This window comes from Apium graveolens, chromosome 9, assembly GCF_009905375.1.
Source record: "Apium graveolens cultivar Ventura chromosome 9, ASM990537v1, whole genome shotgun sequence".
Taxonomy (NCBI): Eukaryota; Viridiplantae; Streptophyta; class Magnoliopsida; order Apiales; family Apiaceae; genus Apium; species Apium graveolens.
The window spans coordinates 250,467,913-250,491,303 of record NC_133655.1 but is presented as its reverse complement, the minus strand read 5'-3'; the positions used below and the strand labels follow the sequence as shown (position 1 = coordinate 250,491,303).

Sequence of the window (23,391 nt, the reverse complement as noted above, 5' to 3'; positions counted from 1 at the left end):
ATCATAATCTGTGAAGCATAGCACAAAGGTGGATCCAATCATTATGGAGCTCAAGCCAGTAAGGAGGAATAAGGTTGGAGAGACTTCTTCCAAGAATCTGAAACCTATGGTTCTCAAACCCAACAACAGATCCAATAAGGACTCTACAAAGAACCCTCTAAGCCTTGCTCAGTTGAAAGAAGTGGACTTTCCTCTTCCAAAGCCTGATGAAGACAAGGTTTTGGGTGGTAATGTCATGAAGCACAAGGAGACCAAGGATGTGGTTGAAAGGATGAACATGGACATTATCTTTAGAGAGGGAAAGCGTATCTGTGTGATACAAAGACATCCTAAATTCTCAATAGCCAAGGGGGAAGAAGCCAGAAGGTTAAAGGAAGAAGCTAAAAAGCTAAAGGCTGACAAAAGAGCACAAGCAAAGCTTGAAAAACAGCTAAAGTCAAGTCAAGCTGAAGAAAAGAAAGAAATTGAAGACAAGAGTGAAGATGTAGGTATGGGGGACATGGTTAGTGATGATGTGGAGGAAAGAAGTAAGGAAAGAAAGGAATGGCAGAAAGGGAACAGAAAGAAGGCCAATGCAAAAAGGAAGATGGTAGATGAAACTAAAGAAACCCAATCAAAATCCAAACCACTACCTTCTATTCCTGAACCCATTGTGCCTAACCCCTTCATAAACATCCATGGTGAAACAATCACTCCTAAGGAGGAACCAATTGATTGGGACGCCATCAAATTGCCCACCTTCTTAACCACTTCTCCACCATCAAAGAAACGGAAAAGGAAAATCAAATCAACACCTCCTCTAACCTCAATCAAATTCACTCAGAAGCCTAAGCCTAAGCCACAAGCCTCAAAGGATGATTATGTTCACATTTGTGACATAAAGGAATTTTCAGACATTGAACTCTATCTGGATGAGCTGGAGGAAGTAAGGGGAATAGATGCCTACAGACAACTTCCAGAAAGACTAGTGTTCAAATATAAAGGAAGTGAGGAAAGGACTTGGCCTCTCTACAGGATTCTGAATGAAGGCTATTCTACCTTAGTTAGAGTCTACTCAGCCATAAAAAGGGATTCTGGCTTTACCAGGACTGCCAAAACTGAGATTCTCAACAAGATTTCCAGTATAAGGAAAACTTGGTGGGAGCACAATGCCTTGCCTAGAACATTACTCATCCAAGAGAGAGGAATTACAGTTCATAAATCACCTCATTGGTTGATGGAGTTCAGAGACAATAAAGGAGTCAGAAGATTTTTCAGACTTGAAGATCAGCTCAAGATTGCCAGTAATGAAACTCTCAAGGATATGCAATCTAAGTTGGACATCAATGAAGAAGATGAAGCTGAGTTCTACAGACAACTCCAACTCCAAATAGAGGAGAATGACAGGAGGCTAGGAAAGAAAACAAGGGATTAAAGGAAAAGAAATTAATCTACTCAGGCTAAAGGAGCACCCTTGGAAATAATGTAATTCTTCAATTCTATCTCAGTATACACACTTTTGCAGTACTTTTGAATTTCTACTTTATTTCAGTTCATATGGTTGTTAAGTGTTTTGTTATCATCAAGTTAAACCCAAATTTATGCCTACAGTTCTAGTAGACATAATTAGGGGGAGATTGTTAGGAATTTGTGTATTAGTTTAATGATAAGTTAAACAAAACACTTAAGTAGAAATCTAGTGTTTGTAGCCTCAACGGATAAGACCATTTTGGCTATCCGTTCAAGGAGTAGCTTTACTTAGAAATAAGTTTAGTATTGTAGCACATTTCATTCTCTGTATTTAAGTTGTAATTCTTAGATGTTGTGGGAAATTATCAGTCATGTTGACTACTAGTGGATATGCAAATAGGAGGGCTAATTGTAAATATTTCATGCCTTATAATTTTGTATAAATGAAGTTGTATCAATTGATATTAAAGGCCTTCAACGGATGAGAAGCAAAGCTTCAACGGATGTCTCTAAAGCTTCAACGGATGTCTCTAAAGCTTCAACGGATAAAATCCATCAACGGATGAGTGCTTCAACGGATAAAGCTTCAACTGCTAATGCATCAACGGATAAAGCTTCAACGGATAAAGCTTCAACGGATAAAGCATCAACGGATGAAAGCTTCAACGGATGCTTAGTTCAAATAGCAGTTGATAGTGACAATTCATAAGCTGACAGAGGCACATGGGTTAACTGAGACAAACTGGAATGTGGCAGCCTCTAGGAGGAATCAAGAAAATGCAGCATTTCCATTCTAGTGCAAACAAGGAAGTATTCAAAGATTCACAGCTAAACCTAAATTGCATTGGATAGAGAAATGAAGAAGAAACATATGAAGAATCTTTTAATTGTATTTTACAGTTTTGTCTTCACTTGTAAACTTGGTGATATATAAACCAAGTAGCAGCTAGTAATTAGATGGTGAATTTTCCAAAGCTGTTTAGAAAAACCCAGAGAGAAAATCATCTAGTTTGTACTAGGATGCAGTTGTGATTTAATTCTTTGAATCACAGATTTTCTGAAATAACACATCTCTAGTGGAACAACAAATCCGCCAGAAAAGTTTTTAAGTCTTTTGTGTTCTTTAAATTTGTGTTTGAATATATATCTTTCTGCATTAGCTGAAAGCAATTCACACACACTTGTTCATCAAAACACAATATCCCAGAAATTGCTCAAAACTTGAAAAAAAATTGAGATTTACATTCAACCCCCTTCTTTAAATCTCATTGTTAGTTCACTGGGAATAACAATTGGTATCAGAGCAAGCTCTTAACATACAAAGAGTTTAAAGATCTATTCTGCTAACATCATGAGTAAGAAGGATATTGGTGTAAAGATTCCAATCCTGGAAAGAGATAAATATCATCACTGGAAAGTGAAGATGCATTTACATCTTCTCTCTCAAGATGAAAGCTACATCAACTGCATTGAAAATGGTCCTCACATCCCTCACAAGGTGGCCACAGCTGCTATTGCAACAGTTGTTGTTGGACAGTCTATTCCCAAGCTAAAAGCAGAATGGACTGTTGAAGATATTGAAGAGGTTCACAAGGACAAGAAAGCCATAAACATTCTGTTTAATGGCCTAGATCAAGATATGTTTGACAATGTCATTAACAGCCAAACTGCTAAGGAAATTTGGGATACTGTGCAACTTATCTGTGAAGGTACTGAGCAAGTTAGAGAAAACAAAATGCAGCTTCTCATTCAACAATATGAATATTTTCATTTTGAAGAAGGATAATCATTGAATGATACCTTCAACAGATTTCAGAAACTGTTGAATGAATTGAAGCTGTATGGCAGAGTGTACCAAGTCAAGGACTCCAATTTAAAATTTCTAAGGTCTCTACCAAAGGAATGGAAGCCTATGACTGTTTCTCTAAGAAATTCTCAAGATTATAAGGACTTCACACTTGAAAGATTATATGGAATTTTGAAGACATATGAACTTGAGATGGAGCAAGATGAGCTGTTGGAAAAGGGAAAGAGAAAAGGAGGATCAGTTACACTTGTAGCTGACAATGAGAAGATTGAAGCCAGGAATGAGGAGGAGACAATGCCAAGTCTCAAAATTGGCACAAGCAAATCAGAATCAAGCAAGGGAAAGGAGCAAGTAGCTGAGGATGAAAACAATTCCAGTCAAGATGACTCTAATGATGTTGATGAACATCTGGCTTTTCTGTCCAGGAGGTTTGCAAAGATGAAATTCAGGAAAAATACAAAATTCACTAAGTCAAACAAAAACATGGTGGACAAATCCAAGTTCAAATGTTATAACTGTGGCATTAGTGGACACTTTGCAAATGAGTGTAGGAAGCCAACCTCTGATAAGAAGAAATTTGAGCAAGTTGATTACAAAAAGAAGTATTTTGATTTGCTCAAACAAAAGGAAAGAGCTTTTCTCACTCAAGATGATTGGGCAGCAGATGGAGCCAATGAAGATGATGATATGAAATATGTCAACCTAGCCCTGATGGCTAATTCTGATGAAAATGAAACTAGTTCATCAAGCAACCAGGTAATTACTACTGATCTCTCTCAGCTTTCTAAGATTGAATGCAATAAAGCCATAAATGACATGTCCAATGAATTATATCATTTGCGTATTTCCCTTAAATCACTAGCTAAAGAAAACACAAGAATCAAAGAGAATAATTTGTTTTTAAGTGATAGGAATGTTGTGTTAGAGAATCAGGTAATTGAGCTTGAAAAGATTAGAATTAAATGCTTGACTGTTGAGAGTGAACTAGAAGAAGCTGTTAAGAAAGTAGAAATTCTTTCTAAACAGTTAGAAAGTGAGCAAGAGGTAATCAAGGCTTGGAAAACATCTAGGGATGTTAGTGCTCAGATTTTCAAGGTTCGGGGAATTGAATCATTCTGTGAGAATGCCTGGAAGAAAAACAAAAAGGAGTTAGAATTAATTGATGGATTGTCAACGGATGTGGAATCAATGGATGATGAATCAACGAATAAAGCTTCAACGGATAAAGCTTCAACGGATAAAGCATCAACGGATGAAAGCTTCGACGGATGCTTAGTTCAAATAGCAGTTGATAGTGACAATTCATAAGCTGACAGAGGCACATGGGTTGACAGAGACAAACTGGAATGTGGCAGCCTCTAGGAGGAATCAAGAAAATGCAGCATTTCCATTCTAGTGCAAACAAGGAAGTATTCAAAGATTCACAGTTAAACCTAAATTGCATTGGATAGAGAAATGAAGAAGAAACATGTGAAGAATCTTTTAATTGTATTTTACAGTTTTGTCTTCACTTGTAAACTTGGTGATATATAAACCAAGTAGCAGCTAGTAATTAGATGGTGAATTTTCCAAAGCTGTTTAGAAAAATCCAGAGAGAAAATCATCTAGTTTGTACTAGGATGCAGTTATGATTTAATTCTTTGAATCACAGATTTTCTGAAATAACACATCTCTGGTAGAACAACAAATCCACCAGAAAAGTTTTTAAGTCTTTTGTGTTCTTTATATTTGTGTTTGAATATATATCTTTCTGCATTAGCTGAAAGCAATTCACACACACTTGTTCATCAAAACACAATAGCCCAGAAACTGCTCAAAACTTGAAAAAGTTTTGAGATTTACATTCAACCCCCCTTCTGTAAATCTCATTGTTAGTTCACTGGGAATAACATACCCCTAACATCAGACTCGGGAATAGCAGATTTCTTTTTCTTACTCCTTCTTAGAATCAGGAGAAGCAGGACTGTCAAAACTAGCCATTAGTGCATAGTTTGTTCCTTCAGCCTCAGAGTCAGTAGAGTCCATCCATTACTTGCTTGATGTGATCAAGGCTACCATAATGGTGCATGGTATGCCTGAAATAAAGTTGGAAAATGATGTGTGTACTGGCTATTTAATGTCGAAACAAACAAGAAAATCCTTTCCAAGTCAGGCGAATTTTAGTGCAAGAAAAGTGTTGGAACTCGTCCATGGTGATCTATGTGGTCCGATTTCTCCAGCGACATCTGGTGGGATAAGTACTTGTTTTTGTTGGTGGACGACTATAGTCGAGTAATGTGGGGATACTTATTGAAAAGTAAAAATGAGACATTTGAGGCATTTAAGAAATTTCGAGCACAAGTTGAAAGTGGGGATGAACGGAAGGTAAAAACATTTAGAACTGACAGGGGTGGGGAGTTCATGTCCAAACAATTCATTGCTTACTGTGAAGATGTGGGTATAACGAGACACTTTACTGCTCCATATTCGCCCTAACAAAATGGGGTGGTCGAGAGGCGAAATAGAACAGTTCTTGAAATGGCTCAGAGTTTCTTGAAAGAAAAGCAACTGCCTTTGACGCTTCGGGGAGAAGCTATTCGACACTCAATCTATGTGTTGAACCAACTGCCAACGAGAGCTGTGACAGGTAAGACTCCGTTTGAAGCATGGTCGGGAATTAAACCTAATATTGGGAACATCAAGGTCTTTGGTTGCTTGGCACATATGAAACTTCCCTTTGTTCATACAACGAAGTTAGATGATCGAAGTAAGTTGGTGATTAATCTTGGAAAGGAACCCAGATCAAAGGCTTACCAGGTTGCATGATCTGGAACAAGACACGTTTCATGTAAGCCGTGATGTGGTGTTCGAGGAAAACAAATCGTGGTCGTGGGAGAATGACAAAGAAAGGAACGAGGAAGATCGAGACACGTTTGTGGTGATTGGGGAAGTAACAAGACCTGAAGAAGGTAGTTATAATGGAGAGGAATCGTCTAACTCGACTCTTAATAATAGTGGAAAGGAATCATCTAACTCGACACTTGAGGGATCAACTTTCTCAGAAACTGGGTCTGTGCACACATAAACTCGGCTGCTGCAGGTGCTGTTTCTGTTAGTGCAGATTTGGACACGGAGAGTGGGCCAAGACGGTACAGACCATTAAGTAAAATTTATAATGAAACTCACGAAATTGAGTTAGATGATGACGAGCTCGTGTTAGCAGGATTGGAGGAACCTACGAGCTATTCGAAAGCTGCTACCGAACACAACTGGAGAGAGGCTATGAGATGTGAAATCGAAGTTGTGGAGAAAAATAAGACTTGGCAATTAACTGAACTCCCATCAGGACACAAGGCCGTTGGATTAAAGTGGGTTTACAAAACAAAGAGGGACACCAGTTGTGGCGCCCTCTAAACCCGGGTCAGAAGTTTGGGGTCCACAACACATACACAATATATAAACCTGTATATGAAATATTATTTGCAATGACCCTACTTTACATAACCACGGATCGCAACAGGTTAAAGTATGAAAACAAGCCACAACCTTAACTTTTATTACAACGTACCAAATCCCAACTAATTTAACTTACAACTGATAATGAAAGCATTCTTACAATCATACTATCTCACTATCGTAATAAGCTCCTGCTAGCTCACTCCAACTCAATCTGGAATCCTAGCTCGTACATTGAACTGGGAAACCCCGTTATTAACCGTATCATTCTTAACTGTAGAATACATAAAAAGATTCGCAAGAGTGAGCTAACTAGCTCAGGAAGTCACACTAACAATAAATGAGGTTAATCAATGATCAAATGAGATGATTCAGAGGAATCAAGTTTCTTGTTAAACAATTATTAGAATTAGATATTCATTTTAAATTTTAAAACCAAGGTTAGGCTGCTGATCAGTCACGCACTAACCCCGAGCAAGGCACACGGCTCTGCTCTATAAACTGGATCCAAGGCACACATTGGCCTAATTCGACCACGAATCTGGTCTGACCACGAATCTGGTCCACATAAAGAAAACTATCCAATTCTAAAGCAATTTAATATGAATAACAATATAACTTAGTAAAACAAGATCATAATCAACAGTGATGAAATATTTGTATAAAGGCATGATGCATTTCATGAGTATCACAATGGTGTATCAAAGTATGTATAAGAAATGGCCTTCAACCTGTAGGAGAATCGGGTATTAGATGAACAATGATCTTACAAGGTTTAGTTCTTTGATGTCACAAGGTATGGTGGAGTATAAAAGTTTCCGTATATTTAAGTAATTATGTTCCAGTGTTTGGTATATGATGGGAATATATTTGTGGAGTAGTATCATATTTGTGTGGTTTATTATCTGGTAAATCAAAAAGAAATGGTTCACAAAGAATAAGGCTTACGACTCAAAGATCAAATGATGTGGCTCAGGTTCAAGGCTGAAGGATTCAAAGTACTTACAATATAAAACAGAACTATTTTGACTACTTAAAAATTTGCCACGAGAGAATTTAGAAATATTTGCATTATATCTCGAAAAAGGTTTAAAAGTACTTGCCTTATCACAATCAATTCCAACTTCACTCGGACTTGTCTACTGACTTTATTCAACAACCACTCGTCTACTTTTCTATGCCTTGCTTCTATTCACTGATCACTTGCTGTATTTTCTACGCATCGATTTCATTTTCTGATCACCTGCTTCCCTTTTCTACGCCTTGTCTACTCTGCTAGGCATCATAAGTATCTATCAATATTCATCTCACATTATTCTAATCGTCACATGGACGTCATAAGGTTTCATCTACCCTTGTTTCACCCAAATCGGATTTACGGATTAAAAGTTATGCTAAAACAAGTAAACACTGATCACATAGACCGACAGTCAAACAAAAAAGTCACATATAGCACAGAGCACGTCAAACAATCAATGAAATTTAATTTATAAGGAAGTCTCGTGCCATAAACAATCTTTCGGGTATTTAATGTGATTTTTAAAATATTTTTCGGAGTCAAAACGGGTCGTTGGATCAATTTTAAAACAATAAACAGGGTTCGGTTAGCCAAATCTGGCTTCAAAATAATTTTATAATAATTATCGAGCCTTAAAAATAATTTAAAATAATATTTTAAAGCTCGAAACTATTTTTCGGAATTTTAAAATCATTTATAAATAATAAAATCTAATTAAATAATTAATTAAAATCAATTAATAATTAATTAAATCAATTAATCAATTAATTTTTGAAGTAATTGACCAATTAATTATTAACTAAAATTAATTAACTAATTAATTCCGATTTATTTTTGAATTAAAAAATAATTTTTTTGAAATTAAAATAATAATTTTTGGAATTTTCAGTAATTAAAAACTAATTTTTATAATTAAAATAAATAGAAAATATGATTTTTAAGTAATTCATAAACAGGAATCCTATTTTTGCAAAGTCTGGAAAGTTCAGGGACTGAACTGTTTCTCTTTCAAAACCACAGGTACTAAACTGCAATTTTTACAGGGGTTTGCCGGAAAATGTCATGTCTCGCCGGAGAAGACGATTCCGGCATCCTCACCCCACCATCACCTCCAGATCACAACTATGGCTCACCAGGAACACAACCCAACAATCAATTCATCCTAACAATCCCTGAGTTGGCCGGAAATTGGCCGATAAGTTCGCCGGTTTCCGGTGAATTCGAAGAAACTTCAAATGAAAACTCCCTTCGAACCAGGGATCGTCTGTTAACATACTATACACCAATCGATTGCAAATTTCAAGGGGAACAAAACCCACCCATCTAGAACATCTGTTAATCCCTAAATAAGAAACCCCCAAATTCAATCAAGAACATCCATACGAGTTATAAACCCTAATTTCAAAATTCGAAAATCAAACTAAATTTTGAACATGTTATTGAACTCCAAATCAGTCATATAACATATCAAAATCATCAGGAAGAAAAGTTCTACAACATACAAGCATCAAATCATTCAAACAATCATCCGAACAAAAATTCATATTTTTAATCAAAATAATTCGAAATTAATAAAAATTATAGAAAAATACCCTTTGATTTTGCAGTTGTAAGGCTTATTGATTCTGATAGAACACCTCAAGACCTTCGTTTTGAGTACTCGAGCTTTCCAATCGGAATCCGGTAACGCCTTGAAGTTGCAGTTTGGTTCTCAGAAGTTTATATGAATATAAGTATTTTCTCTATAAAATTATATAATTTACTGGCTGCAAATGATTTTTTTTACGAAATAAAATACGGTAAATGCTATTTATAATTATGGGAAATTAGTATCCCGTTGGATCATTCCGGATATAAAATAGTACGTTTATTTATAAAAACGAATCCAAACGGTACCGGTTTTCGGGATAATTATCCAAATCTGTACAATTTGTACTGCGGTGTTGGTCTCAACGCCTGATTACACGTATTATGATGTGATAATTATAATAGTTTAATAAAAAGATCCCGTTTATCAAAAAAACGAGTTTTATTGATTTACCGAAACGAATATTGTATCGAAAATATTACGTCGGGACCCGCACAGGACAAACCGTACGCCGGATCGAAAAAGTCGAAACATGGAAAATACTCGGAATATTACAATTAGGTTAGGAAGGAGTTCTCGGAAGAGTTTCGGGTTATAAAAACGTAAAAACGTTTGAGGTCGGCTGGTTCCCGATTATATAAAATAGTTTATAATTGTAGGATTTTATCTATCACAGAAGCATGGTAAAACAATTTTTCATGATATAAAATCCATATAATACGCATACAGATTGTGACTTAAATTGAGGGATCATTTCTAACCTTTAAAAGCGATCCAAGAACCACGAGCGGAGGTCCCTAGCAGCTGCTCCTCAAGTGTGAAGCACTCCACCGGTATCCACCAAGAAATCGATGTAATGAAGGAGGAGGAGGTGGAGAGAATTAGGGTTTTGTAAATTTTTAGGTTGAGGCAAAAAATAGGGTTTATAATAGTATATTTATAGGCAAAATTTTCAGCTGAAAATTTTCCCATAAAATATTATTATTAACCCTTTATTATTCTCACTAATAATTAAAACACCTTTTAATTATTAATCATTTTTCTAAACACTTTAGAAATAATTCTCTCACTTGATTTAATTTCCAAAATTAAATTCTTAATTAATAATATTAAGAACTTTTTTTTAATTAATTTATAATCAATTAAATCTCATTTAATCAATTATTAAATTTACCAATTATTTATTTATTTCATAAATAAATAATTATCAGCCATTATTAATTAATTCCTTCACCATTAAATCATTCTCTTTTATGGTGTGACCCTGTAGGTTCAATATTAAGCCGGTAGTAGAAATAAATAATAATAAAACTATTTTATCATTATCTATATAAATTCTCTAATTCATTAAATATGATTAATTAATTAATCATATTTATTCTACATCGTGAGGGATACTTCTCAGCATATCGCGACTATCCGGATAATATGAATTCACTGCTTAGAATACCAAGAACCCATTCAGTGAATAGTTATCGTACAATTAATTCCTTCTACCCTGCAATGTCATGATTAAATATAAGGCATGGAACTCGTGTCAAGCCTATCTTATTTAATCATTTGTTTTCCCATTTACTATGCTTAGTTCTATTTAATGTAAATTAGAAACTCATTTCTAATTTCATTCACTCTGGCCAGAGATTCCTGAACTAGCATAAGTGGATCAGCATTGAACATTCTCTTCCTTCACTGGAAGGGGTAGATCCTTTATTGATCATACACTATCTTCGTGTACAAATTCCTATACCCAGTAGAGCCCTTATAATTGCCCCTGGAGACTAAGAACTAAACCAAAGTATAGTTCAGTGTACACAAGATGACTATGATGACCTCAAGTCTAAGGATACTTGTACAACTATCACTATGTGAACAACTGCTGACACGTGAGTGAACTCCATCAATTGTTCAGCTGTGTGAGTCATGTCCAGTGAACTTATTCTATAATAATCACCTACATACTAGTTATAGTGTTACCACACAAATGTCTATGAGAACAGACATCCTTTATAATGAAGCAAGCATAGTATGTACCGATCTTTGCGGATTATTAATTACCAGTTAGTAATCCTACGACCAGGAACTATTTAAGTTTAGAGTTATCATCTTTTAGGTCTCATTATTATGATCTCATCACAATCCATAAAAAGCTTTACTGCAAACTATGGTATATCTTATTTAAACACTTAAAATAGATAGAGCCCGTAATAAAAACAAAACAAGTCTTTTATTAATATCAATGAAATCAAAACAGATTACATAAAAGTTATTCCTAAATCCTTATACATGATTGGACTTGGAACATATCTCTTTCAGTAATTACTCGGAAAAAGAAATTATAAAATCCATAAATGTCCAATAAAATCATAAATCATCATAAAAATAAATAGGAAGATATGAAAATTATCTATATTTTATTTTGGACATATAAAAATTAAAATACTCAAATTATATCATATTTACATATCCAAACACAAATACCACTTCACAGATAATTACCAAAATTCATATAATAATCACATAATATTTATTATTAACAAAAATAATTACACGTCATATCCCGGATATTACACCAGTGGCAAAATTCTCAAGTATAAGGCTCGAATTGTAGTGAAAGGGTATGTACAGAAACAGGGGAGAGACTTTGATGGAAACTTTGCTCCTGTGACACGTCTTGAAACCGTGAGAATTCTGCTAGCACTATCTTCAAAATATGGCCGGGAGGTGCATCACTTTGATATAAAATCGGCTTTCTTAAATGGAGAAATAGCTTAGGAGGTTTATGTTATGCAGCCGAAAGGATTTGTTAAGAAAGGTCAGGAACACCTCGTTTTAAACTGATTAAGGCGTTCGATGGATTGCGACAAGCACCCCGTGCTAGGTACTCGAAATTGGGCAAGTATTTGGAGGAGCTGGGTTTTGTGAGGTGCCCCTACGAGCACGCTGTCTACACAAAGATGACAGATGATAATGTTCTGGTAATTGCAGTTTACGTTGATGATCTATTGGTTACAGGGACAAAACTCTCGAGTATTGAAGAATTCAAGAGTCAGATGAACGAGAAGTTCGAGATGAGTAACTTGGGTAAGCTATCCAACTATTTGGGATTGGAGGTGAAGCAAGGAGTTAGTGCAATACAACTGAAGCAAACTGATTACGCGAAAAAAATACTGGATAGAGCTGGTATGTGGGATTGTAATGCTGTTAAATTTCCCATGGACCTAAAGGAGAGCATTAGCAAAGATGAAGGAGGCAAACGGGTTGATACTACTCAGTTTAAGAGTATGATTGGAGGTCTTCGATACTTAGTCCACACAAGGCCGGATATAGCCTATTCAGTTGGCATTGTAAGTCGATATATAGAAGAGTAAATTACATTTTGCAACCCCTACCTTTCATTGAATAACAAAACTATATACTTACTTTCAAAAATACAGTTTGCAACCCCTAACTTTAGACATCAAATACAATATGCATCCCTTTAACCATTTGTTAAAAATATTTATATTGTGGATGGTAAAATTGAAATTCAGCAAAATATTTAAATAATAATTTTAATTTTTTAAATTAAACTAAAATTTAGAATTTCAAATTATAAAAACAATATTAATGTCAATTATTTTATTACTCAGTATAATTTTTAAAATTTTAAAATATAGATATATTTAGAAACTTTATGATTATATATATAAACATATATTTTGCTTAATAAATATATTTTAAGTATTTAGCATTATGATTAATTTAGAGTATTACTAATGGAAAATAGCTATAATTTTTTCATGTAAAAAATGTATTAAAATAAATATTTTTAATTAATTTGAAATTTTAATTATTAATATTAACATATCAATTTCAATTTTACAACCGCAAGGGATAGGGATGCATGTTGTATTTGACATGGAAAGTTAAGGGTTGCAAACTGTATTTTGCAAAGTAGGTATACTGTTTTGATCTTAAATGAAAGGTGGGGTTGCAAAGTGTAATTAACTCTATATAGAAAAACCCATTGTCATGCATGAGTTAGCAGCGAAACGAATTCTTCGATATGTCAGGGGTACTTTAAACTATGGCTTGGTTTATGTGAATGGTGGTAGTGAATTATTGACCGGGTATTCAAACAGTGATCTTGCTGGGCATGTTGATGATCGGAGAAGTACGGGAGGTATGGCATTTTACTTGGATGAAGGTCTGGTAACACGGGCATCGCAGAAACAGAGAAGTGTGGCACTATCATCTTGTGAGGCCGAATTTATGGCGGCTACTGCAGCAGCCTGCCAGGCCATATGGTTGAGGAAAATGGTGAATCAAGTAACTGGTAAATATATTGAACCAGTAGTGCTACACATCGATAACAAATCTGTGATTAACTTGGCCAAGAATCCAGTTTTCCACGGGCGTAGCAAACACATTAACATTCGTTATCATTTTATAAGAGAATGCGTTGAGAACGGTGACATTGTGGTTAAGCATGTGAGCACGGATTTGCAGCGAGCAGATGTGTTGACAAAGGCACTGCCTACAGCAAGGTTCGAAAAGATGAGACAGCTGCTTGGTGTTCGAGACCTTCAGACAGTGGTTTAGATTAAATGGGAGAATGTTGATTTATTAATCTAAACTAGCTGTTATTATTAATATTATTTAGTAGTAGTAATTTGTTTGAATTGGTCCTCACGTGTTTGAGGGAGTTTAGGGAGTAGTGGGAATAATCGTTAGGAAAGTAGAGAAGTTTTAGGAAGTTGCTGCTATTTTTTAGCCACCAGTTTGCTTGGATGATTTCTATTTATGTATTGTAATTATCTCAGTTGAATAACAAGAACAGGGGTTCTGCAATATCTTTTGTTGTCTTCATAGCATATACACATACACCTATATCCATATCTTAAAGTAAACCAATATAGAATATACATCAGATAAATTTCTTGATATGCATGCTCCTACTGATGCCTAAGGTAGCAGGTGAATGTCATAATCTTTTAATGCAGTTGCAGCAAATGAACCTAATCTACTAGATACTGCTGCCAGCTTTTGCACAATATAGAAAGTATCGATCCTCTTAATAGACTGGTTTCCATGGATAGCCTCTCTCAAGAAGTCCAATGAAAAGGCATCGATCTCACCAAAAGATGAGTTTGGAGACTTCGACAGTCTAAGTGCTTGTCGGAATACATCTTTCTGGGTTCTGCTACACCATCATCCCATACATACATTTCAATATCGAGAACATTTTTAAGAAACAGTAATGTAAAAACTCCTTCGTCGTCAAGCTGATCAAACAAGAAAGTAATATCATCTTCCGTTTAAGCCTGCTTTGATAACTTACTATTGGCTGCCTGCTCGACATTCCTCATAGGAAAGCGAAACAAAGTCCCTGGAAGCAGCCCGACACTGTACTTAACTAATTTGCTAGTCATCAATGTCCATTTATTGTAAAAAAAGAGAATATATTAAGAATCATATAAAATATATGAAATCATACATTTTGACCCCTATAGTATCGCTCTTCGTATCTTTTAACCCTTTTCCGATATTCAATTTTAGTAAAAGCCGTTTTTATCCTCCGATATTTACCCATATGTTGTTTTGGAGCGAAAAAGGGTTAAAAGGTATGAAGATAGATACTATAGGAGTCGGAAACTATGACTTCATACATTTGGGGTTGATGGGTATAAAAATATTTTCAACAGTCGCTTAGTTCATTCCCTAAATTTAATATAAAATATTGGATCTTAGTAACTTAAGACATCAATAGTTATTCTCGACTCCAACAATATTCTCTATATTCATTTTTTATATAATATTTAATCATTAAAAAGTAACATTATTACATAAAGTAAAGAAAGAGAAAATGTTTCTTTCAAATATATATTATAAAATAAAAGTTAGAAGAGGAGAGAAGTTAGCTAAATATAAGGAATGTGAAGAAAATCTTACCGGATCTTAGTGATTTAAGGAATCACCAGAATACTGTCGGAGTAGTTTTTTCTATATTTGACTTTAAGACTCCAAAAAGCTAAACTGTTGGAGTTGCCTAACAGCCCGTATTTTAAGGGTCAAAAGGTCATTAAGCCATATAATTAATTAGAAATTATAGAAGTTGGAGGGATAATTTGAGAAAAAAATGAGTGTGTGCGAATTTGGTTATGATAGAAATTGTGAAGAAAATGAGTAGAGTAAGGAATCGAGTATTTCTTCTCAAAATGGGGTGTTTGAACTTTAATTTAGGCCTTAGGGTGTTGGGAATGGAATGGAGGAAGGAAATGATTAAATATGTGAACAATCATATATATTATAGTTCAAATTTCACTCCATTCCCTCCATTTTCATTCATTCCAACCAAACACAACATTGCTTCTGCTGGTTTCCGGTTCAAATGTTTAGAAGTTATTTGAGTTTTGCTTGCTTTGTTTTTTGATTTGGTTATTGCTATTGGTGGCAGGTTTACAAGTCGCTAAGAGAAACTCCAACACGATCTTTGTGGGGTCCTTAAAAATAATATAAAATAATAGGATCCTGGTTATTTAAGACATAATAAGGTATGACAACTCCGATAACAATCCTTATTTTGGTTTTTTACTATTATTATAATATCAAACTCAAATCCTATTCATATTTTTTAAACAAGAGAGAGAAAGATGAATGAGAAAAAGAGTGTGAAAAAGGAGGTAAATGAATATTTAATTAATAAAAATAAGATAAGGAATAGGTAGGCATTCCTTATCTTTAAGAAAGCAAAAGAAGATCTTAAACTTTTAGGGAATTATTAGAATGTCGTTGGAGTGTCAAATTTGATTTAATCCTTATAATTTTAAGTAAGGATACTTTATAAGTAAGCTGTTGAGTTGGTCTAAGGCAGGGTCCTTTGGTTGTCACTACATCTAGCCAAATCCAGTAGTTATCATGAGCTGCATAGTGAACTTGCCCCCATGTTTGGCCTTGAAGGCCAATTGTAGGATCCATTAAGATGAGGCTGGCAGCTTGTATTTGTTGACCGGAAGAATGATGTTCTCCTTGGTGATTTTTTTCATACATGGAAAAGTTGCAAATTGTACTTTGGTTTATATGCATATGTATGTGTTATCATTTTAGTATAGAGTATAAAATATAATTGTAGATTGAAGATTACATGTTAAGGCCATGATTTAGAGAATGTCTGTTTAAGTGAAACCTCGTCCGTATAATGAGTTTCTAAGAGAATTTTCGAAACTCCGTCCGTACAATATTTGAAATGTTTCAGTATTGACGTATTAGGAAATCAGGTATTGGACTAATGATGTACAGTTTCCAGATTGCAGTAGTGTACATGGCTTTGCTCAAGTTTCCGAAATATTTCTCGATTGTGATGAATTTTTTACTCAGTATTTACATATTTGAAATTTTCGAAGACATTGGGGTTAGGTTATGTATTCCAGGGAGTTTGAAACAGTGTCTGGTATATAAAGATACTCTTACCGCCTAAGGTGCAGCAGATGGTTAAAGTAGGTGTAGAGTTTTTGAAGTTTGTTCGAGTTCAGAGGTTCTCCAGCACGGGCTGTGACAACTACGTGAGCTAACAGGAGTCAAGAAATTTGAACGCAGGGATCGCCTCTGTGCCGTTCCCTTGATTAGCATGGTTGGAAGCAGTTAAACTACCATCTCCAATGCAATATTATAATTTCTTCCTTAGCGGTTAGCATGGTCGGAAGAAATGCCCGACTCTCGTAAGCTTTTCAAGGAGGTAATGTTGTAATTATTATATTTCTTGTGTTTCTCTCTGTTTTCTAGCTATTTAGTCAGTCTTTCATCTACTATCGTTTACTATGTTCAAAAACTTACTCATCGAATTTGTTCATGAGCCTCTTTATCCAGCCGTTCATGAACTATTAAGGGCGAACTGTTCCATGATCAAGTTGAACTCATTTAGAAAACGAATCTTACAGCCGTGTCCAACTTCAGCTCATATACAAACCAAACTAAACTCCAACCAATCTTTACTCGAGCTGGATGATTTACATCCCTACTCAATACAGCAAAATAACCATATATAATCATCAAATATTCAGCACCAGTTGTTTCGCTCATCAGATATTCTCTATAGAACACTACTAATTTTACTATGACCTTGCAATCTGTGTTCACATAGTAATACAAGGACCGGGATAGCAAGAGGGACAGCAATCCCCTTAGCTTTGTATATAATAAGGCTATTTTGCACTAGACTGTATGCTAATACCATAACAATTTGTGCTTCTGTTCTGTTTATATTGTTTGCATCTTCATGACCATCCGCAGCACAGGTAAGGTGAAGATGGAACTCGGCCTGTTTGGCGAATGTGTTCTGCCTGAGCAGAAAGTTTTTGGGACTGACTAGTTTTCTTGGCTTCAGCTGCATCTCTTTTTTCTTCTGATCTCTGTTTTGCCATTGCCACTTTCTTTACCATCTTTGCTTGCGCATGTGCTTTCATTTGTTCCACTTTCGCCTGAAATTCATTATGCATATATGGGGTGTAAAGAATCTTATTTTATCAATAATTTTAATTTTTCCAATGCCAGTCAAATTTTATTTCACGAATAAATTTTAAATACAATAACCGTGTGCTTTCAACTTTCAAGGGATGATCAGACAAAAAATATTTCACAAACCTCTATTCTCCTCATCTCAGCATCAAGTTTTGCTTTTTGCTGACTTTCCCAAGCTTGAATTTTGATGTCTTCACGTTTAAATCTAAAGTTGCAACCATCTTAATCAGTCAACCAATTTTTGAAACCACAAAAGGTTATTACCATGACAAAAATTCATATAGATTCAAATAGAAGTGCACTAGCAAAGGAAAAAACCTTGCAGTCTGCTTAGATTTTTCAGCTTCCTCCCATGCTGCAGCGCGCTTCTCAAATTCAATCCTCCGTAGTTCCTCTAATTTAGTGTTTTCAGCTGCTGAAGCATTCTTATCCTTCTCATCTTTGCTTGCCCAGGCAGCAATTTTCATTTTGCCAAGTTGGACGCCAAGTGCCACAATCTCTTTCCTGGTCTTCAGCTTCAGTTCTTGTGCTGACAATTCTTTTGTTCCATTTTCTGTTGAAGATCTCAATTCACAATCAATCAGGTACTCTGCAGGTGATGATGTTGGCGCTCCTCGAGGAGTAGAAGGAACTGACGAAATGGGGCTGCGGAGTGGGGTTGTAGCTTCAACAGGAGTAGCAGTCCTGGAAGGCTCTTGGCTTGGAATAGGAGTCATTTCTGTTCCCATATCTCTCATTGAAACAGAGCGTATATTTTGACCTGCATATGATTGAGCATTAAATCTAGGACTAGACGAAATTTCAAGAAACATGTGAATGTGTAATCTAACAAGTGCAGAGATGAAGAAACTTTAAGAATGGTCTGTGAGTTAAAGTAATTTTTCCAAACAATTTTTATTGCAGGAGGTCATTTACATTCTTCTACTTGTACCTCATTATAAAAGTTGTTCCCTCTTCAAAATGTAAATATTATGTCCCAAAAGAACATGATTGTACTGCATGCAGTCGGACCAATATTATAGTCTGCGCAAAGAACAATTAGATGGCCCGTATTTAGATTAGAAACACAGTGTTCTGGGTTCCATTGTATCTGTAGCTTGCCAACATTATCACAATATTAATTCCTCATTAGATAAAAGTTATATAACTTAGATGGAAAGTATGACATCTATTTGTTTTAGACAGATCCTACATGAGGGTTTACATCCCAGCTCCACAAGTCAGCCATGCACGAATTTTAAAGAATCTGTACAGGTCTACTGAAGTATTAATAAATCCAAGAAATTTGGAACTCAAGAGAAATTTATGCAGCTGTGAAGTAACGGCAAGCATGCAATAATAAACTGTTTATGTGTCTAGGACCAACTTAGCTATCACGTACAAAATATGTCAATACAATACACAGTATAAATTATATACTATTACCTTTTGATTCTTCAAAAGAACTCGTTACACACGAGGAATTCTCACTGTCCACTTCTTTCAAATCTTTACTCTGAGGACACAGATCAACTTGAACACTTGTCCCATTCTCTTTGCCAGATACAGTCTGAGATCCATCTGAAGTAAAAGATGATTTCTCAAAACCAATCAGCTGTGCAGATTGAAATAAATCAACTCGCTTAACTGATGACTTGTTACCATAATTTGCAGACTCTGGAGCAACTCTAATTCCATTCATCATTGGTACACGAGTCCCTTGGCTTTGCACATTGTTCTTCTTAGAATGATTAACTGGTACATTCTGCCTATTCATTATCCATTTCTCTGCATCATTCCATTTAGAAGACATAGGCCTCAACAGTGATCGTCCAATGGGATTGTGAACTGTTCTTTCACCTTCAGGAAATTCAAAGCTAGATGAACTAGCATTACTATCATAATCAAGATCATCCTCTAATGTTCTCATTGGGTGAACTGAACTCGAATTAGCACTATCAGCCTTAGAAAATTGCTGCATTCTGGCTCGGATAGAATTTTCAAGGTCTCCTGAAGTCAATTCTTTTGGCCGGAAATTATTCAGATCACCTTGAGTATCGCTTGACACCAAACTGCTAGGATGGTTCATTGATGCACTCCCCACACTGGACACTGGAATTCAAGACAAAAATTCTTAGAATCACATGCTTCATTAGTTGGAAGTAATGAAATTAGGTGGGAATAGTATGAAATTTGCAGTATGTTGTAGGTAAATTTTTTGATAAATTTCGTCATTCCTCCAATATGTTTAGATTCAATATAAACGGGAGTTCAATCCCACAAATTCCGTAGATGAACACCTCTTTCCTGCTTCTACTCACTGTCTTCACAAACCTCATAATTTAAATTTGCACTCCCTGGTTTATTTTTTCACTCTTCACTACATCCTTACTTTAACCTTTGAATTTATTCACAATTTTTCGTTTCATTCCTACCAAACTGAGCAAAACAGGCATAACTAAGGGCGACAAACTAGAACTATTAATAATTTTTTGAATCAAGAATCATATTACAGTAAAATCTATCAACTTTAAGTTGATGAAAACAATCATATCTAGGGGGGCACATAGGAAATACTTTTGTTTGAGCAAAATAATACTAACAGGACACACAAACAACACTAGTTTTTAAATGTATGAAGTGCAAAAGTATGCTCAAGTGAACAACTGACCTGGCTCATAAAAATCGAGACCGGAGGTCAACAAGCCATTCTTGACAAACTCCGAGTCCTCAAGCTTAGAAGGAGATGTTCTTGAAGAATTACTATTTGAACCATCTTTTTTCCTCTGATGTCCCATAAGTTTCATTCTCAGTTTACTAGGAGAAATTAGACCAGTCTGCATAAACCCCATAATTACAAAATGAACCTAATTATTCATATCCATCAAAAACAACCAAACATCCTCACATGGTGTACAATCAATCAATAAACACGAAAAAAAAACCATTAATTACATCACTAAACAATCAGATGGGCACCTTTAATTTCCCACCAAAACTTTCAAAAAATCGAATACAACCAGTCAAACACAGTTTTGAACAATAATAACACAAGCCCGTATCAAGAAAACACAAGAAATGTGACATAAACCAACAAGGGAGCTAAGTAGTAAATGATTACATAATAATAATAATAGAAAATACAAAAGAGAAGTGATAGTACAGTAAATATTGAGAAGGTGAAAGTGTAGTAGAGTGTACCTGAACTTTGTGTATTCTTTCGTACTCCATTGTCTTTGTTTCTCTCACTAACTTGTGATTTGGGGAAGGGGGGGCTAGAGAGAGAAAATGAGGTGGAGAGAGAAAATGAGGTGAAGTGCAAAAACTCAACTTGTAGTGTGTCTAAATGTGAGTGTATATATGAGTTAAAAATTGTGGTAAGAAGCGACAAGAGTTGGTAGGAATTCTAAACTAGATCCACGGACATTCAGATTGACTGACCGACCATTCTATATTAAGTTTCGTTTGACCTCCCGTTACAACTTACTACAACCGTTCAACTAATTGTTTCATTTTCGACTTAAATGCAAGCCCCCTACTTGTCAAGGGATGCCAAGATAAATTCATCCCACTAATATATCTATGGGATGAGTGTGTTGCGTGTGGTACGGTTTTTTCCTCAAACCATAAAATAAATTGCATGCGCGGTTTGATCAAATTTTCAAACCGCACCCGCACTGTTCTCTCAAAAACCGCATAAATCACATCACAAAAATGTGGTGCGGTTCACTGTGGTTTATACCTTACAAGTTTGCAAAATTTAAATAAAATACAAAACTTAAATTTAAATAAAATATAAAACTTAAATTTAATCAAATTTTCGACTAATATAACACAAAGTCGCTAATATTCTTCAATATAATACAAACTAGAAATTACACACCGGAAAGTTTATATTTTTTAGGAATTAAATTACAAAATAAAAATAACTTATAAATTATAATTATTCTAATCAAAAATCTAAGTTATGATTAAAAATAACTAGTGGACAACAGTGGTTAATTGTGTTTTATATTTTTGGTAGCTAATGCAGCAGAATAGTCATTTTTCCGAGCCACCGATCTCCCAGTACGAGAGAAAGTAATCAAATGGAGAAAAATACCTTAAGTCTATCGTAACTCTTAAATTCTATTAAATGAGTTCACTATTTATGACATATTAAATATTGCGGTGCGGTGCGGTTTGAACCGCATTTCAGAAATTTAAAATCATAACCCGCACCGCACCGCGCGGTTTATCAAAAATTCAAACCGTAACCGCACCACGAAAATTAAAAACCGTGTTTTGCGGTGAGGATTGGTGCGGTGCGGGCGGTTTTTGCGGTTTTCTGCTCACCCCTAAATATATCCCATCCGATATTTGTTTTTTGGATTTGATTTAATTTTTAAATTCAAAATTTTTTAAATTTGAATTTTAGATTTACTGTTTCAAAACCCGGTCCGAAATTTTAAACTCAATCGGAATCCAAAATCCGACCTATATATATTATTATATATATAATATTATAATTTATATATTACACATTATATATAATATAAATATATATTATTTTATACGTTATACATTATACAATATACATTATAATTATATAATTTTTAAAATATATATTTTTAAATAAATGTAAAAAATAAATTAATAATAAAATTCAAAAAAATTAAATATTGTATAATTCAAACGAGTGATAAGGGGAACAAAGGATTATATATTGATTATTTTAATTAATTAGGCGTGAATTGAGTTGATTTTTAAAAGTTTAGGTATATTAATGGTCGAAGATGACACGTTAAAATACTTAAATTTCTTTCCTTGCAAGTTGTCTCTCAAGCACTTGTAATATTATTAATTATACAAATTTTCGAATTTTGGGCTCGGATTTAAATATTCAATTCAAAAAAATTTGGATTTTGGATATACTCGAAATCGATCTGAAATCCGACGGATAGGGTTCAAGTATTCATTTTTGGGTTCGAGTTGGGTTTGGTTATGAATGAAAATGTCAAATTTGAATATGAATTCTACCTTATCCGTCCCGATCCAGCGTGATTCTCATCCCCGGATACATTCTTAATATTTTAAGATTAATACTTTTCCAATTTCTTTTATTTTATCAATTTAAAATGCTATTAATAAACAGTTTAGTAAATAATACCCCTCTCATCCGTTATGTTAACCAATGCATTTGACTTTTTTTACGTACTTCTAAAGTTTTGAAAATATAGTAAAAATGATATTTTTTAAATTTTAGTTTACTTAATAAAAAATTAACAAATAGATCCACTACAAGAAATTTAAATTTTTGCAACAGAAATTTATGTTGGCAAAGCAAGTAAAACCGTTGGGAAGACAATTTGCCAATGGCACCCACATAAAATAAAGGTTAGAATATACTTTCTTGGGAAGCTGTTAACAACGAATTTTTTTCCGTTATTAAATTTACCAATGGAATTTTAACAAACTTATAACAAAAGTGTTATTTTGGAATTCACCACACCACTGCCAACTTTCTAACATAATATTCTGTTGTCTATTCCAATAACAGTTTTGGTAAGGGTATTTCGTTGGTAACATTATCAACACCCTCACATCCATATTCCAGTTGTTAATTTAATAACAAAGTAA

General features: G+C 34.7%; 2 protein-coding genes across 3 annotated transcripts; one reads left to right on the top strand and one right to left on the bottom strand.

Annotated features, from left to right (window-relative positions):
- Positions 1-13,308: 13,308 nt before the first annotated feature.
- On the top strand, positions 13,309-13,878 carry LOC141686150 (secreted RxLR effector protein 161-like). The gene has a single exon (XM_074491204.1). The coding sequence runs from the start codon at positions 13,309-13,311 to the stop codon at positions 13,876-13,878; it is 570 nt and encodes a 189-aa protein (XP_074347305.1).
- A 3,357-nt stretch (positions 13,879-17,235) lies between these two features.
- Positions 17,236-21,133, bottom strand: LOC141687140 (uncharacterized). 2 transcript variants are annotated; one of them, XM_074492308.1, is made up of 7 exons: positions 20,974-21,133; positions 20,444-20,609; positions 19,435-19,884; positions 19,219-19,353; positions 18,112-18,553; positions 17,917-17,998; positions 17,236-17,753 (listed from the first exon to the last, which is right to left on the bottom strand). In XM_074492308.1, the coding sequence occupies exons 1-7, from the start codon at positions 21,001-21,003 to the stop codon at positions 17,550-17,552; spliced, it is 1,509 nt and encodes a 502-aa protein (XP_074348409.1). In that variant the 5' UTR covers positions 21,004-21,133; the 3' UTR covers positions 17,236-17,549. The 2 variants fall into 2 exon arrangements, with proteins under 2 accessions (XP_074348409.1, XP_074348408.1); XM_074492307.1 differs by having other exon boundaries at positions 19,219-19,884.
- Between the last annotated feature and the right edge of the window lie 2,258 nt (positions 21,134-23,391).

Excerpts from the sequence above, each read along its gene's own strand:
- LOC141686150 (XM_074491204.1), top strand. The coding sequence starts at position 13,309 with ATGCATGAGTTAGCAGCGAAACGAATTCTTCGATATGTCAGGGGTACT.
- LOC141687140 (XM_074492307.1), bottom strand. The coding sequence starts at position 21,003 with ATGGAGTACGAAAGAATACACAAAGTTCAG. Across the intron at positions 19,885-20,443 it reads TCTCGATTTTTATGAGCCAG|TGTCCAGTGTGGGGAGTGCA; the intron begins GTCAGTTGTTCA and ends CTTGAATTCCAG. Across the intron at positions 17,999-18,111 it reads AAATCTAAGCAGACTGCAAG|ATTTAAACGTGAAGACATCA; the intron begins GTTTTTTCCTTT and ends TTGCAACTTTAG.